Raw genomic sequence first — 17546 nt, 5'->3', positions numbered from 1 at the left:
GCGAATCCCACCACCTGAGTGACCTTACCCTCATCATTGTCCCACTTTCCCACCAGCCTCCCACGCCTCCACTCTTAGCATACACGAAATAATTTTATGTCACTTGTTACAATTAAATGCCTAATAGAATCATCACAAAGTATTTAAGGAGCCGGAGCGATGGTAAGTGGGTAAGGTGTTTGCCTTACACACAGTCAGCCGGGGTTTGATCACCAGAATTCCATATGTTCCCCTCAAGCGCCCTTCGGAGTGATTGTTGAGTGCAGAACCAAGAGTGACCCCTGAGCACCACTCGGTGTGGCCCCAAAACCAACAAACTGAGTAAGAGAGTTTGCGAGAGCTGTATCTCGCAGTGGGGTCATCTAGCCCTTGTCTGAGTGGGGTTTTTGTTTTTGTTTGTTTTTAAGCTCTCCAGCCTTGTGCATTGCTGCTCTTAAATGTGCTCATTTGGCATCTATGCTACTTTCCCATCAGATTTGCTGTGCTCCTACCAGGATGTCAGTTGTGGAATTTGAAGGCAGCATCTCCAGGAACTCTAGGATCTGTAGAACTAGGCAGATGGATTATGTGGCTGTGGGGAATTCCTGCCATATGGGGAGGGGGGAGGCCGTCCACCTGCACCCTGGGAAGACCCCAGAGTCCTCAGCCTGAAACTTGGTGTACCTGGAATTTCCATCGGTTTGGCATCTCTGCAGAGATTAGTTGTAAAGTTGGACTGTTGGCGTGGTGCTGCTTGGGTGTGGGTGCCGCTGCCGGGACTTCAGCAGGGCAGGGACACAGCCTGACCCCCTCCTGAGGGCACCCTAGTTTTCAGCTGCGAGACTCCTGCACCCGTGGATTTTAGTGGCTTGACTTGTGTCTCTTCCGAGATTAGTCATGAACCTGTGGAGCTGAGCCAGTAAGTCTAGATGGCAACTGTGGAATGTGGGTGTCCGGTTTGATTTGATTGAATCAAATGTATTCTTCACTGGTGCTCAGTACTTTCCTGGTGTTTGCAGCCCTCCCACCAACCATCGTAGCTCTGAGCAGCTCTCTCCACTCTGGGAGCTGGCCCTGCAAGGCACCCTTCTCTCCTCTCCTCTCCTCTCCTCTCCTCTCCTCTACTCTCCTCTACTCTCCTTTCCTCTCCTCTCCTCTCCTCTCCTCTCCTCTCCTTTCCTCTCCTCTCTTCTCCTCTCCTCTCCTCTCCTCTCCTCTCCGCTCCTCCATTCCCCTCCCCCCTCCCCTCCCTTCCATCCCTTCTTTCTACCTGTCTGATTCCAAGAGCTCAAAAGTTGTCGCAGAATGCAGTCCTGCTCTCGTGTTGTTTCTGCTGTTGGTCCACACCCGGCGTGCTCAGGGCTTACTCTGACTCTGCACCCAGGCAGGCTTGAGGGATCCTCTGGAGTGCCAAGGAATCAAATCCAGGTCAGTCGCGTGTAAGGCAAACGCCCTCCCCACTCTAGTATCGCTCCGGCCCGTTTTGCTTATCTTTTTTGACGTTCTGTCTCCCATCTTACTGCCCACAAGGGCCATCCACGTTGAGCTTATGGCAGAAGTTTCTTCTTTTGTAAGACTGAGTAACTCTCCCTCCAGTTTTCATTCACCCAGCCCTCCACCAACCTGGGCTTTCTTCTGTCTTCTGGATATCAGGAATACTGTACCAGGAGTCTGGGTGTACAGATACCTCCTCAGAACCCCTCTGGCGCTTGTAGGCATCCGCCGAGAGAGGGATCGTCAGAGCATATGATCGTCTTCAGTGTGCTGAGGAGTGCTGGGGTCGCAGTGCCCGGTGTGTCTGCACGCCTGCTGCTGTGTGTGAGGTCTCCGGCTCCCCTTGCCTGGGCTGTGCCAGGGGCTGTCCTGCTGGCTGCTGCAGCGGGGCCGGTGTGGTGGACATCTCTGTTCGTGCCTCCTCCCATCTCGTGCATTTCTGGAGAAAAGCCCGTTTTGCCCTTTTCCCGTTTCTCCCCCCCTTTCTCTCCCTTAACTGGAACATGTGCCCTAGTGTGACCCATCTTGTCTGTCCTTGGGAGCTGCTCACCTGGTCTAGCCGTGGGGCTGCACACTGCTGGCCATGGGGCAAGCACACCTGGTCTGTCTGGGGTGAGCACACCTGGTCTGGCCGTGGGGTACATAGACCTTGTCTGGCTGTGGGGCTGCCGGGTACACACTTCACTTTCAGGATTCACATACCCAAGTATGTCGTGCTCTAGTACCCTTATGAGTGGACTTGTTTTTGGGATTTCCTCGAGGCTGTTCATAGTTTGTGCATGACTGTTTGTCCGTAAGGACGGACACTGGTCTTGTTGGTGCTGCTTTGCTGAATTCACTTAGGGGCTTTAACAGCATTTTTCTGGACTCTTGGATCTTTTCTCTCTAAGACCTGGCAACAAAGATCCACAAACAGATCATTCACCTGCCTCCTTTCCAGTTTCCATGTGTTCTTTTTAGAAGTGAAGCATTGAGGACGGAACGATAGCACGGCAGGCAAGGCAGCTGTTTTAGGGACGGGTTCCATTCCCAGGTTCTGTCCCTGGGGCCCATCCCTGGCCCTCAAATCACTTCTTCCCCACAGTCCCACCCGGAGTGATCCCTGAGCACAGAGCCAGGAGGAAGCCCCAACACAAACCCCAAAAAACTAGAAGGCATTGCTCTTATTTCTGAGCCCTGTGGGCAAAACTCACAGAATGTGAATAGAGGTGGGCATTCTGGTCTTGTTCCTGTCGTTAAGAGATTGCTTTTGGGCTTCCTCTTCACCCCCGTGTTCTCCCTTGAAGACGAATCTCGCTTGTCTCCCTCTCCTTGCTGGTCTCCCCCGTGGAGAAGCCTGTGTTCTCTCTGAACAAACTTCTTCCTCTCTCTCTCTTCGCATCTTTCTAAAGTCCTGATAAAAACTTTCTTACATCACTTGTAGCACTTGTCATCCATTGCTCATCGGTTTGCTCAAGCGGGTGCCAGTAACATCTCCATTTGTCCCTGTCGTGTGCTAGTGTAGTCTCCAGTGTCGTCTGCTCGATCCAGGAACATGAAGAGCATCAAACCGTTCATTCAGGGTCTTGACGAAGAAGTCCGACTGTCTTGTAGGTGGGCAGCCAGGCGTTCTTTTGACGTACCGTGGAATCCGGTCAGTAACTGCACTAGTCCAGCGGTCATTTCCAAATCTCATCACTAAGGGGAAAAAATTGCTTTCGGTGTTTCACACCAAGTGTGTTGGTGTGTTGTGTTTGGTTTTGGTCTGGGGCCACCCCCAGCTGTGCACAAAGGCTATTCCCATCTCTTTGCTCAAAGTGACCCCTGGCGTTCAGGGCACCTCATGCAGTGCGAGGGATCAAAAAAGGTCGTCAGGGTCCAAAGCAGGTACCATTTCTCTTGCCCTGTTGTTGTTTGTATCTGACTTTATTTTGTTGAGATAGTTTTCCTCCTATTGTGTCTATCATGATTAAATGTATTAAAATATTTTATATCAGTTTTCAACTTCTTTAAAAGTTTTAAATGAAGGAATGATTTTTTTCCTTTATTCATGTGATTTTCAATGAACACTGATCCCTGTTTTTTGGTTTGGGGACACATTCAGCTGTGCTCAGGACTCTGTGCTCACCCACCGGCTCTGCGCTCTGGGGTCTCCTGTGCAGTCTCCGGAATCAAATCCAGGTCAGCCTCATGAAAGGCAAGCGTCCTGCCCACTGGGCACTTTCTGTATGCCGCACTATCCGTGCATTCTCGGAGTCAGTCCTACTGGGTTATGACATACACTCCTTTTCTATCCCTTTGTCTTCAAGATCGCGTTTATTGAAAGGGCTGTAGAAAATTGCAGTGTGATCTAGTGTAAGTTTTTTTGCACTGGGAGGGGGATATGTTTGCGGGCCTTAGCCTGCGATGCTTGGGTTACTCCTGACTCTGTACTCAGGAATTACTTCTGACAGTGCTCGAGGGATCTTTTGGGATGCCAGGGATCGAACTCAGGGCGGCTCTGTGCAAGACAAACTGTGCTGTTGTTCTGGCCCCATAGCATAAGAATTTTCAAGGAACTAGAAAATCGACTTATTTCTGTAATAGAAGAATCACTGGTCTTTTTTTTTTTCTGCTTTTTGGGTCACACCCGGCAATGCACAGGGGTTAATCCTGGCTCTGCCCTCAGGAATTACTCCTTCCTGGCGGTGCTCAGGGGACCCTATGGGATGCTGGGAATCGAGCCCGAGTCGGCAGTGTGCAAGGCAAACTCCCTACCCGCTGTGCTATGGCTCCAGCCCACATTGGTCAATTTTTTTAATCATTTTTTTAATATCAAAATTTCTGGAAGTTTCTCTTCAAGACAGAGTCTCCAGTTTCCATCCAGGCAGTCTGTGCTGCAGCTGCTGCCAGAGCGGTCCCCAGAAGAGCGCCTGGGCAGCACCAGGGACTGCTCTGTTCCTCGGTGCAGAGCCACTTGTCGGCTTCTGTAGTCGTCAGAGTTCTGTCCACATCTCCCAGTAACATTTATTTATTTGGCTCTGGGGTCACATCTGATGGTTCTCAGGGCTCACTCCTGACTGCTCAGGGGTCACTCCTGCTGGGGTCTGGACCTGGCTTGGCTGCATACACGGCCAGCACTGTGCCCGCTGGGCTCTCTCCAGCCCCTGAGACGCCTAGAATGATCATATGCATGTGGTCTGCTTTGAAGTCTCTGCTAGTCCTTATTTTCATTTTTTTTAAAGTTACCTCTCCCATTCCTTATCTTCACATAGATTCTCTCCTTAGACTGAGCCTGCTAAGATCGAGAGTTCTGCTGCAGTGTTGGTGTTCTGTTGCTGTTCCGCCTCATCCTCCGTGTTTCAGAGCCTGTACCCTTTGGTGTATACGCCTTTGACTCCTCTCAGTTGCTCCTGATTTCTCTTTGGTAGTATTTTGTTGAAGATTTTTGCACCAATGATAAGGGTATTGGTCTGCATGTGGGATGCCGGGGAACGAGCCCAGTTGGCCTTGTACAGGCAAGCACCACACCCACTGTCTTATTGCTCTGGCCCCTGGACTTAGTATCTTAATGAAGTTCCTCCCCTACTGCCCCTGCTCTCTCTCTCGGTGCATTTCCATTCTCGACTCCTTTGTCCTGTGAGCAAGGTGCCCACCGGAAAGAGTCATCCACTAGATGAAGTGTCATTCCGGACCTGTGGGAACACAATCCTACTTACGAGGGTCCTCGGCTTGGAGTGCTTGAGCACTTTTCCACCTCCCAAAGAAAACTGGGCCTGCATGGTCCATTCTCACCTTCTCTCCCTCACTTCCTTCAACTTTCCCGTCTTGCTGGCAGTTTTGCTGCTCTTTCCATAAGCGAGACCGCACAGGGTCTTTGGAACTGCTGCCTGGAATGCATTTCCTCTGCATACGTCTTGGCCCCTGCCTCTTAGGAAATCTCCAATCTGTTCTTCTTCTTCCAGTGATGCTTGTTACAAGAAACCCACAATGCTTTTTTAAAACTTCTTTAATTATTTTCTTTCTTATTGCACGCTTTGTTTTATTATACGGTATTACATTAAATTCACTAGGAGCAAACTCAAAAAAAAGAAAAGATACTGGTCTGTAGTGTTCTTTGCCTGGCTCTGGGCTCATTGGGGTTGTGCTGGCCTCAGAATGAGGTACCAGACAGTCCTTCCTCTTGAGTTATTTTTGAAATTCTTGAGAAGGATTTGAATTAATTCATCTTTCAATGTTTGCTCGTGGCTCCAGAGAGAGAGTGCAGCAAGTAGGGCATGGGGCCAACCCGGGATCAATTCCCAGTACCCCTTATAGTCCTCCAAGCGCCAGCAGGAGTGGTCCCTGAGAACAGAGCCAGGAGTAAGCCCTGAGCACTGCATGAATGTTTGCTAGTGAAACCTTAAGGTCAGAGGCATTTTGGGACAGGGTTGTTTCCTGATTGTTTCCCTAACTCCCATTGAGAGCTTTCTCTCTGCGATCTAGTCTTAGCTTTCCGTTCTCGTGTTTTTCCATTTTTATATAGGTTAGCCAGTTTGGGGGTATAGAATGATTTGTAGAATACGTTTTAAAGTTTTTTTCTACTCAGACTTGTTTGCCACTAAGAATCGCAAAGTACAGCAGGCGTGAAGCATTCTCCTTGGTGCCGATTTTGTTGCACAGTTCCCCAGACAGACTCAGGTCACACACACACACACACACACACGCACGCACGCACGCCTGTGCCTCTGCTGGGTGGGCCACACCCCGGGGGATAGTTTCTATTTCTTTGGAATCAGTTTTCAATATTTGCTTTTCTTTTTACATTTATAGTTTGGGGTCTTTGGTTTTGTTTGGGGGCCACACCCAGTGGTGCTCAGGGCTTACTCCTGGCTCTGAGCTCAGGGGTCAAACCCATGGTGCTCACGTGATGGCCAGTGCCCTGCCCATCGTGCTTGCTCTGGCCCCATTTTGCCCACAGTGGTCAAGGGGTTCTGCGGTGCCAGGGACAGAGCCCAGGTGTCCCTCTGCAGACCTGTGCTCCAGCACGTGGTCTGTGCGCTACTAGGCAGTGCTGCGGTCGAGCTCAGACCCTGGGCCGCCTGCGTGCACAGCCCGGGCTCCTGCATTGCAGCCTCCGTATTTCAGTCCCTTTTTATGCTCTTTGATTGGGTGGGGTGTATCCTGGGGGGACCCACACCCAGCGATGCTCAGCGGTTACTCCTGGCTCTGCACTTAGGAATCACTCCTGGTGGTGCTGGGGAACCATGGTACCATCGCTCCAGACTCTTCTGTTGTATTCCCATAACATTGTTTCTCAGCATCTAAACTTTTTTTTTCTTTTTAATTCTAAGAAGTCCTGTTCATTCTTATGTGGACAGTGCTTAGTGTTGGGTCCTGAAGCATCAGCCCAGTGCAGTCCTGTGTTCCCTGCTGGTGCCATCCTCCCGCAGCCTGCGTTCAAGCCTGCAGGCGGCGTGAGGGAGTGAGCTGCTCCGCCCCTCTCTCCCTGCCCCTCCGGCGTCAGACTGCTCTTTTCCATTGCACTGTACCTCGCTCCTTCGTCCAGAAGCTCCGGCCTGTGTTGATGGGATCTGTTTCTGGACTCCTGTGGACACTAACTGGCATGTCTTTCTGCATGAGTTCCGTACTGTGCTGATTGTTATAGGTGTTTCTCATGAGTGAGATGCTGGGAGCCCATGACTTTGTTCTTTCTTGTTGGCACAATGAGCTGAGTCTCTTGCCTTGGCACATAAATGTTAGAGTCAGTTTGTCAAGAGCATGAAATGAATTGCTAGGATTTGGACAGGTTTGAGTTGAATCTATAGCTCAAGTTCAGAAGAATTGGCTTCTTAACTAAATTGATTTTTCAGTTTAATCCATGAACATGGAATAATTGCCCCTTTATTTTGATCTTTTATATCTCCTTATCAGTTATGTTGCTTTCTTAACATAATTCTTTTTTTTTTTTTGGATCATTGGGTCACACCCGGTGATGCTCAGGGGTTCCTCCTGGCTCTGCGCTCAGGAATTACTCCTGGCATTGCTCGGGGGACCATATGGGATGCTGGGAATCGAACTCGGGTCAGCGGCATGCAAGGCCAATGCCCTGCCCACTGTACTATCGCTCCAGCCCCTCTTTACGTAATTCTTTTGTTTGTTTTTTGTTTTGGAACCACACCAGGCAGTGCTCAGGGGTTACGCCCAGCTCTGCTCAGGAATCACTCCTTGGCGGTGCCGAGGGGACCACATGCAAGGCACATGCCCTAACCACTGTACTGTCACTCTGGCCCCCTCTCTGCACAGTTCTTATGCATGTTATCCTAGATTATGTTACAGTGCTTTTCAAATTTTATTCACTGCTGGTATATAAAAAACAATTTCAGTGTTCGCTAACCTTGAACCCTGCAAACTTGTTCAACTTAGTAGTTCTATGAACATTTTCATGGATTTCTGCAGGTAGAGAAGTTCTGTTTTCCGGTTCCTAGCTTTTGACCCCTTTTCTTCTCAAGTCACATCAGTGCAGTGTCCATACGGGTGGGGTGAGAGGGACATGGTGCCTTGTTCCTTCCAAGCAGTATCTGTGTGGATGGGCGGTGCGGGGGTCGCAGTGCCTGGCTCTCTGCGGTGTCCGCGTGGGTCATGCGGGGGTCGTGGTGCCTGGTTCTCGCACTGTCCTTTCCAGCCCATGCCGCGGCACGTGGAGGCCCGTGGTCAGCGGGAAGTGTTCCGTACTCGCCGTGAGGTCTCATTTGCACTGTAGTGCTCTTTTTGCTTGTTTGTGGTTCTGCTCCATTTGGGCCCCACCCAGTAGTGCTTGGGCTGTTCCTAGCACTGGCTCAGGAGTGACTGTGGGGCTGGGAAGTGCTGGGGATGCAAACTGGGTGCAGCAGGGTGCAAGGCAGGTGCCTTTCGCCCTGGAGGGGTCTTTGAATACTCTGGTTTTTGTTGCGGGGCCATGCCTGAGAGCATCGTTGGTGTGAACCGGGATCAGCTGCCTATAAGGCTTGCGCCTTACGCCTGTACTATCTCTCTGGCCCCGAAGCAAACTCCCCGTGTCCCCCACCTCCTCTGGGGCGCCTCAGAGCAACATGATTGGGTGTTTGTGTTGGACACACCTGGCAGTGCTAAGAGTTCACCTGCTCGCAGGCACCATTCTGGCCCAGCTTCCCTTCATAGATGCTGGCTTTCCCAGACGACGCATTTCTCCTTGTGTGCACTTGGCGTGTGCTCCGGTGGACTGTGTCTTTCGGAACATTCATCTGTCTCCTGGGTCACATTGGTGTGCTTTCATTCCTGGTCTCCCTTTATTGATGTGACACTGACCCCAGACCAGGAGGTGGCCCTCTGAGAATGAGACTGACTTGTCTGTGCTGCTTATTTTATCAGTTAAATGGGCAAGAATATATAGATTGTGTTGATCTTCTCGACAGTCAGCCTTTGATTTTATCAGTTTTCCCTTTTCTGTTTCATGTTTCATTGTTGCCACTTGGCCTCTCTCGTAAAGGCTTCCAATTCTATTCCCTTTATTTCTCTTTGTTTTCTTTGGGTAAAACCTTGCTAGTTTTAGAGCATTTCTGTTTCTCATACATGCGTTAAATGCTGCAAATTTCCCTGTATGTGGACTCTGCTGACCCCCTCCACAGGTTTTGGTGTTTTCATTTCCATATAGTTCATTATTTTTGCTGCTGGGGTTCTCCTCTAACCCGATTATGCAGAAGTATCTAATTATTTGGGTTTTGGGACCACACCCGGTGGTGCTCAGACATCACTCCTGGTGGGCTCGGGGGACCCCGGGGGGGTCGTGCCAGCCATCCTCTCTCTCCCGCCAGAAGTGTCCCTTTTAATCACCAGTTTCTAGGGGATTTGTAGTTGTCGATCTGTGAACATAGTTTGCGTGACTCCTGTTGCTCCTGTCCAGCTGCTGTGTGTCGGTGGGCGCCCAGGGAGGAAGGAAGTGTGTATTCTGCGTGTGTGGGCGCCGCAGTCAGTCTTGGCTTCCCGGGAGACGGGGTCAGCAGGTAGCGGATGGCAAGCTGGAGAGAGAGATCAGCATGGCGGTCTCTGTCTCTGCACATGCGCCCGCATAGACTGCACAGGAATCGGTTCCTGAGGTTCAGGGCACTGGCAGAGTGTGGGGACGATGTGATTTTCCGCTAGGCTGGCAGCTGGAGACCAGGGACAGGCAGACAGCAAATGCCCTCCGTGCTCCTTACTCCCTGTCCACACTGCCGCTGCCCGTATCCTGTGCAGGTCCCTTCTTTCCCCTGGCACCTTGCCAGGTGTGCCTCTCTTCCAGGATACCCCACAGACATGCCCAGTGTTCTGCCAGCTCTCTGGGCACCCAGGAGACCCTCCCAGCTGTCCTGCGTATAGTGGACCGACAGTGCTGAGGGACTGGGTTGTGCCTTGCTGTCTGCTCTGGTGACTGTTTCCCTGGGAGGGTGTAGCTGGCAGCTACAGAACATGGTTCTGTTTCCCTGGTGGTCCCACCAGTCCTGGTTGCGTGGTTCGGACCTTTGGAATCTGCATCTTGGGGCTGGAGTCTGGTGCGGTGCGAGCAGAGAGCCTGAGATCTGGTTTTGATCTCCAGCTCCAAAATAACAGGACTGGTGCCATGGTGGCTGTGTGCAGCTCTGTCTCGGGTAGTGTCTTTTCCTGGTGTCTGTTGACCCCTGTGGACCTGCCCCAACCCACAGGACTCGTCAGCGTGGATAACTGGGAGAGGGTGCGTGAGTGGGAGAGAGAGAGAGAGAGAGAGAGAGAGAGAGAGAGAGAGAGAGAGAAGGGGAGCAAGTCAAGACTCCGATCAAGCTCCAAATTTATTTCTCCCAAGCTAGCCTTATGTGATTGATTACATGAGGAAGTGGGCAAAATGGGGAATTAACAAAGCCTGCAGGTTTTCAGTAAATCGTGGTGTGGGCCCTAGTGGTGGGCTCACGGCACCTATCCCGGGCATAGCTCCGGAACTTACACGATGTATTTTAACATTTTTCCAAGAAGAGATTAGTCTTAAATCGCAGGTCGGGCTGCGCTGACATTTTGGCTCCCGACATGGGCCCACCATGACTCTCGCCCTTTGCTTTCCCTTTGTTGGTCGCGGCGGCTGGTGCAGTGCTCTGGCAGGAGTCTGAAGGGTCGGTGCTGGAGGAGCCGTCCCCTTGGACTCCTTCTCAGGCTCCCCGGCTGCCGTGCCTGTGACTGCTGGTTCCGGGGAGCCTCCTGGTGACGGCGTAGCACCAGCCCCAACCCTGGCGCACACGCACGCACGCGCCCCGGAGTGGAGCCAGACTGCAGTTTTTCTTGCCTTTCCACCGCCATGTGGTCGTGTCTCAGGTAGCAGAGGCTGAGTCAGGTGCTGGGGCTCGGGTCGCCTGGCTTCCTCGGGATGTTCCCTCCTGCCCGGCCTCACCTCCCGCTGGCTTCTCGAGCAGGCGCGCGCCGTGGGTGTCTCGGCCTTTTCTGCTCTGGTCCCCAAAGCTGTGCTGGGAGTGTCTCTAATCTCTACTGAAATTTCAGCCTCTCAGTGTCCGGTGCACCTGGCTGTGCCCTCACTTCTTCTGCCTCTTCCCTCCTCCTGGAGGACGGGATGGCTGCAGGCAGCTGGCAGGAGGCTGTCCTGGCCCCAGTGCTGCCCTTTGTGGGGAGAAGGCACCACGGGGGTGGGCTGCTTGGAAGGAATTGCGTGGATGGGAACCCTGAAGCTCCCCCAGACTGCCCCTGCCCAGTGGCATCACGTGCTCCTGGGCTCCAGGTGCGCGACCGGGGCTGTCGACCCCAATCTGGAGCCCGAATACCTGGTTCTTCTGGGCCCAGTGAGAACAGGCCCCAGCTGCTCTTTCTCTTTCGGAGCGGTGGGGTGCATGCGGGAGTCAAGGCTGCCACCTCTCACACGCTCCTGCCCACCCCACAGGCAGCTGACAGGCCCCTGGCACCCACAGGTCCCCGCGCCCCAGGTCCTGGGGAGGCTCTCAGGCAGAGGCAAGGACACGGTTGTCTCCGCCCAGGGCCGGATTGTGTGCTTGTAGCTGACAGAGAACGCAGTCACTTCTGCCGCTCAGGCTCCCTGACCCTGTCCCTCACTTTCTGACCAGAGGTCAGGGTCACGTCGTTCCCTGACAGACAGGGACCCTTTGGTCTCTCCTTCATCAGGCTCTGAAATCCCACACCCCGACTGAAGACTCACTCCGAGCTGTGAGGCGCGAGAGGGTCCCGCACTCAGGGCTGTCAGAAGTGAGTTGGGCACCTGGCCCAGTTCTCAGACGATCCTGCTCCACGCAGAGATGGGGACTCACTGCTCAGGCTCCACCCTTCCCTGCAGGCCCAGGATGTCCGGGCGGAGCGGGGGGCTGTGCAGGTGACGGTGGAGTGAGTGGGGGTGACCCCGCGACCCTTGAGGTCAGGAGGGGCCACATCAGAATCAGGCTGAGAATCACTGCTCTAGGGGAAAGTTTTTTCCTTTCTGGAAAAAATGTGTTTGGGAGCAGTCGCCATGGAAGAAGTGGAAGGCAGGAAGTGAAGGAAAGGGGGTCTACTCGGGAAATGGGTGTTGGGGGCTGCGAAGGGAAAGAGAGGCAGGTCCCGAGCCAGCTCGAAGCTCTCCCAAGCCACCTTGGCAGGGCCCCTTGGCAGCTCAGGGGTCTGCGCCGGGCCCTCCAGCTGCAACCCTCGGGGCAGGGCCAGGCCTGAGGCCTCTCCTGGGTTTAAGAGTTACTGAAGTGGCCAGACTGCTGCTGGATTTTTAGTGTAGAGAACTGCTTTTCATAGGAAAGTGGGTTTGTTCCTTAGCCCCTGGGTCCTGGCGAATCCTGTGAAGGACCTGCAAACCAGGCTCAGAGACCTGAAACGCTGCAGTTCACTGTCTCTGTGAGCCGGTGGGTCCAGTTCCCTCCCAGAGGTCACCACTCCCCTTGCTTGTGTCCACGTGTCCTCCCCTCACTGCCCAGTCAAGAGGACAGTACATCCTAGGTACCTGCCCTGCTATCTGCCCAGGGTGCCAACGCCGTGCCCTGTCCTGTGTACGATGACCTCCCGCCCCTGTGCCGTGCTCTGTCCAGTGATGCACTGGTTCCATTGGTTCCATCCCTACGCTGTGTCCTGTCAGGTACATGACGACGACCTCCTGTCCTTACGCTGTACTCTGTCACGTATGCAGTGACCTGGTCCCATCCCTGCACTGTGCCCTGTCCATACGATGATCTGCCCCCGTCCCAATGCACACCTGTCACTGTGTCCCCGGCTGAGCCTGCTGTTCTGTGACCTGTTCCAGGCTCTCTAGGGCTGTCCTCAGCAGCTCCCCCGCCTTCCCTGGGCTCCAGCCACAGCCAAGTGCGCCTGCTGAGATCCCTGCCATCCTGCCTCTGGGATCGAGGGGGCGGCGGGGGGAATCTTGCCTAGCTGGGGGCTTCCTCAATCTCCTGCTACCTATTTTGGCTGGAGACCTTTTCTGCAGGCAGCATTTAAAATGACGGATTAAATGAACTAGCCCGCCTAGTCCCCCGGCCCCATGTCACTCCCAGTGTAAGTACCCGGTATTTTAGCAAAGTTGCGTGCTAATCCGGTTTTTCACCTGAAACTTCTGGAGTGACAAAGCCGTCAGCCCTCCCACCTGCAGATCAGCACTGTTTGGTTTCCTCTGGAGTGTTTCTGCCTGGTGGGAAGGCTGCTCTGCACACTCCTTTCCCCAGACCCGCACTTCCTTTGGGCTGCAGTGAGGCGGGTTTGAAAGAGGATGGGGACTGCCTGGTGACCTGGTATGCCCGGGGGTGGGGCGCCGTGGCTCGTGGGAGGTGGTGCGGGAACGAGTCGGCCCTATCGCGGTGAGGACTCCACTCGCTTCCCATCCTGTGTGCCAGTGTCTGCCCAGAGGCAGCACAGACCCCGAGCTAGCTGCCAGCGGGCTCCCCTGCTCGCGGACAGGCGGGGGCGGTCCGGACTGACAGGACACGCGGGCTGGGCTGCAGAGCCTCCTCGCCCCTGCCCAGGGGAGCACCCTTTGTTGGGGGAACTACAGTTCCCAGAATGCTTCAGGGCCAGCATCCTCTTCCTGCCAAGCTGTTGGCAGCCAGGTGCCAACACTTCCGTCTCTGGGCCGAAAACAACCTTGAGGAACCTTGAAGGTGTCGCAGGCTAGACCTTAGGGATGGGTAAGCCTGCTTTGACTATTTCATCCCCCCAAAAATCAAAATTTAAATATCTTGAAAGACATTTAAATTTTTGTTTTTGCATTTTGGTCGTGGTCTTTGATTCTAAAAAGGCAAAATGAGAAGAAGAGATGGGAACACCTGATTTAGTTTTCAGGTTGAAAGTGTCAAATTGACTAGATCACCTTTTCTCTTGTGCCATTTGACTTTAAATTCCTTTAGTTCTGAAGTGAAGTAGAATGAAACCATAGTAAACACACACTCTCAGGCTGAGTTTGATGACTGACTGCGGACTCAGGGTCGGGGCTTGGCATGCCCACCCCCTGCCAAGGCTCCCGCTAGCTGTGGAGCTGGGCTAGGAGGGGCTGAGGGGGGCAGGGGCCCTCTGGGCTGGGGCCCCCATGGGCCAAGTACTCTGCCACATTGGGCTTGTTCCTGGCCAAAGGCTCCTGTCCTGGCTGCAGGTCCAGAATGATGCGCCTTCTCCCTCCCCTCAGAGTGGCGTGAGTGTTGGCCGTTGGTATCACGCAGTGTGAGCTCTGCAGGCCACACGCACAGACCACACAGATGGGCCACACTCGGCCATACAGTCAGGCTGCACAGACGGGCCACACGGACGGGCCACACGGCTGGCCCTGCTGAGGACAGCTCCCGAGGAAGCAGCTCCCTCTTCCAGCAGGTGTGAGCCTCGCCCTCAGGGAAGTGGCCCCAGGAAGTGCTTTCGCCCCTTCTCCCGCCCCATGTTTTCTGTTGTCACCCCGGAGACTAGCCTCACTTCCTGTGCTGTGTCTGGCCACTCCTGGCCCCTGGCTGCTGCCCCGTCCTCTCCGTCATGGAGCGAAGAAGGTGCAGACGTGGCGTGTGGCGCTGTCTGGCTGCACCTGTGAGGAGTCAGGGCCCGGGGACGGGCATCTGCACCCGTGCCGTGGCATGTGCTGCGGGGCGTGTCCCATCCTCTCTCGTCCCCCCTCTTCAGCCCAGTCCCCACTCGCTCTGGCTCTGGTCAGCTCAGCAGTGGGTCCTGACTGCTCTTGTCTGCGGGCAGCGGTGTGCAGCCCCCACGGCCTTGGGAGCCCACAGGCGTGGGGTCCACAGTGGGGCAGGGTGGGGTCCATCGTGTGTGTGCCCCGTGTGGATTGCATGTGGTCTGTGTGGATTGTGCGTGAGGCTCATGTGGACTCTCTCTGCTCCATGCGGGTTGTGTGTGGGGTTCGTGCAGGGGGTTCTGTATAGGCGCAGTGTGGGGTCGTGCAGGGCCTGTGGGGTCTATGAGAGGTTTGTCGGTCCTGTGGGGTCTTTGTGGGTCCTAAGGGGGCTGTATGGGATTTGTGGGGTCTGCAGCACCTACGGGCAGTTTCCTGAGTTCTCCGGGCAGTTCTCTCAGGGCCAGTGTCCAGGAGCAGCTCCCATGCTTGCATCCCTGTGAGGTTCTGGGTGTGTATTTGGTGTTTGGGCCACACCCGGTGGTGCTCAGAGCACACTCCTGATTCTGCACTCAGGGGCCACTTCTGGTGGGGCCCAGTGGATCCGATGGGGTGCTGAGGTACACACCCAGGTCGAACCCAGGTCGGCTGCATGCAGGGCAAAGTGTCCTTGTTCTGTGGCTCAGTCCCCAGATTCTGGGTAGGTCAAGACTTCCCTGGTGGTCTCTGGTTGGACCCTGAGCCTCAGTGCTGGCCACACTGGTGTGGCCTGTGGGCTGCTCATCCCATGTCCGCTGTTCTCTCCTCCCTGTCAGTGCCTCACTGACAGGGCTGCGCTCCATTCCCGGCGTTCCTGAGGCCCTGGGAAGCAGCCGCTTTCCTGGCTGTTCTGTTTTCTGGAGACTGCCGCGGGCTGGATGGTTCAGATGCTGACAGGCTAGGTGAACCGTCCCGAAACTCCTCCCAGCTCAGAGTCCCAAACCCCCGCCCACCATCCCCACCCCCAGGCCTCTCGTCCGCTGCCTGCAGCCCGTTCAGGGGAAAGTCAGTGCTCTGCTTACTCACCTTTGCTTCACAGCACTTGGGAGGACCGTTGGTTCGGTGGGAGCCGTCCTCAGGGAGAGACCGTGGGGGGAGGCACATGACAGCACAGCTTCCTGGGGTGCGGAGGGGTCCAGGGACGTGGGTGTGGATGCTGCAGCCATTGCCCTCTGCTACCCGTGAGTACCTTCCCCAAGCCGCCTGGAGCAGGCACGGGCCCCGCGGTGCTTCCCTCCTGCGCCCCAGGAGCCTGAGGGCTGGTTCCTTTCAGCAGGGTGCAGAATCCAGGCGGCTCTACAAGGTACGCGGTGCAGGTGTGCACCTGACCAGCCCAGAGCATTTCTCAGGAGCAGCACCGTGAAAGTGTCTCATCAGAGAGAAGTGCTGTAAGGGCAGGTGCACCTGTGGCCCTCCGGGGTCCAGCTCCCAGGATGGCCCAGTGCCTGTCGCCCCACAGCTGCCGGTCCCTTGCCCCAAGCCCCAGGGGGTTGGTGACCTCGAGAGTGCCGGGCCACGAGGCCGCCCTCAGAGCCCCAAACCCTCTGGGCTCCTGGCCTCACTGTCCCTGAGTCCAAACTGGGACACCTCCCTGGAATGTGCACGTCAGCACCTGCTGGCCGTGGGCACTGAGGCGTCCCAGCTCTGCCTTCCCTGGGAGGTGACAGCCGTGACCCGCGGGCCTCACCCAGGACGCAAGGAGCCGTCTCCACGGCTCGTCGGGTCCTGCCTGCAGAGTTCACGTCGAGTCCTGCCCTGCAGCCTCAGTCCCTCCTGCCTCCTTCCTGTCCTTCCTTCCTCTGGCCCTCCTCATGCCCAGACTTCTTCCTCTCTGGCCCTGAAGCCGCAGGGTGCCCCGGCTCACGCCTGGCCCTCCTCCACCCCCGCCCTGCACGGCCCTGCACGGCGGCTGTGACAGAGGCACTCACAGGAGCTTGCGGGTGTGGCTGGAGCGGTCAGGCAGCAGAAAGCTGACGGCCTGTTCCCCTTCCTCAGAGCCGCCCCAGATGAACCCAGCTGTGGAGCCGCTGTCCTGGATGCTGGGCACGTGGCTGTCCGACCCGCCGGGCACCGGCACCTACCCCACGCTGCAGCCCTTCCAGTACCTGGAGGAGGCGCACATCTCCCACGTGGGCCAGCCCATGCTCAACTTCTCGTAAGTGCCACGCAGGGCGGGCAGCGGGAGCGTCGTGTGGTCAAGGACTTGGGTGCGGACACTCGAGGAGGCACCGTCACAGGCCACTCACCCCGAGATCTCTAAGCGTCAGATGACTTGGCTTCCCTCGGGACAAGCCCAGTGGTGGGAGGCCTCCAGGAAGGCCTCAACTGCTGAGATCTAAGAGCAGCTGGGAGCGACTGCCCCGTGTGCCTCGCCCCCTCACCCCACGCACACGGCCCCCAGAGTGCTCCCCCACACTCACAAGACGTCCAGAGTGCCCCCACACTCACAGAACCCCAGATTGCCCCCCACACTCACACAGACCCCCAGGGTGCCCCCCACCCATACAGACTCCCAGAGTGCTCCCCAAACTCAGACCTCAAGAGTGTCCCCACTCTCAGACACCCAGAGTGCTGCCCCCTACTCACACAGACCCCCAGAGTGCTCCCCCCACACTCACAGACCCCCAGAGAGTCCCCCCCACTCACACAGACCCCCAGTGTGCCCAACTCAGACATTTCTCTAGAGGAGTGCAGCCCCTTCCTGAGACCATGCACCAGGCTGTGGGTTGCAGTGGGACAGCCTCATGGATGGGAAGTAGCTGAGAATTATTTTCGTTTGGGGTATTTGTTTGTTTTTTGATGGAACGAGTTGGGCTCCATGCACACCTGGTTCTTCTCGGGCTACTCTTGACACTATGCTCAAGAAAATTAAAGCAGTAATTCAGCATAAAAATTCGAGTGCTCGGGGCTGGAGCAATAATAGCACAGCGGGGAGGGCGTTCGCCTTGCACACGGCCGACCCAGGTTCGATTCCCAGCATCCCAGATGGTCCCCCGAGCACCACCAGGAGTGATTCCTGAGTGTATGAACC

The 17546-nt window shown here is 55.3% G+C and overlaps 2 protein-coding genes across 3 annotated transcripts in view; one reads left to right on the top strand and one right to left on the bottom strand.

Moving 5' to 3' along the window:
- SNED1 (sushi, nidogen and EGF like domains 1) overlaps positions 1–17546 on the bottom strand; it is a 537305-nt gene that overhangs the window by 262258 nt on the left and 257501 nt on the right. The window lies entirely within an intron of this gene.
- THAP4 (THAP domain containing 4) overlaps positions 1–17546 on the top strand; it is a 36331-nt gene that overhangs the window by 7331 nt on the left and 11454 nt on the right. Inside the window, exons 1-2 of one of the 2 annotated variants that reach the window (XM_056108394.1) lie at positions 13451–13556; positions 16511–16670. In XM_056108394.1, coding sequence (XP_055964369.1) covers positions 13553–13556; positions 16511–16670 — 164 coding nt within the window. In that variant the 5' untranslated portion in view covers positions 13451–13552. Of the gene's footprint in view, positions 1–13450; positions 13557–16510; positions 16671–17546 lie in introns of those variants that run through there. The other variant, XM_056108393.1, reaches the window with a different exon arrangement.

This window comes from Sorex fumeus, unplaced genomic scaffold, assembly GCF_029834395.1.
Source record: "Sorex fumeus unplaced genomic scaffold, SorFum_2.1 ptg000207l, whole genome shotgun sequence".
Classification (NCBI taxonomy): Eukaryota; Metazoa; Chordata; class Mammalia; order Eulipotyphla; family Soricidae; genus Sorex; species Sorex fumeus.
Note: the sequence above shows the minus strand (reverse complement) of the source record. Positions and strands in the feature narration are given on the sequence as shown.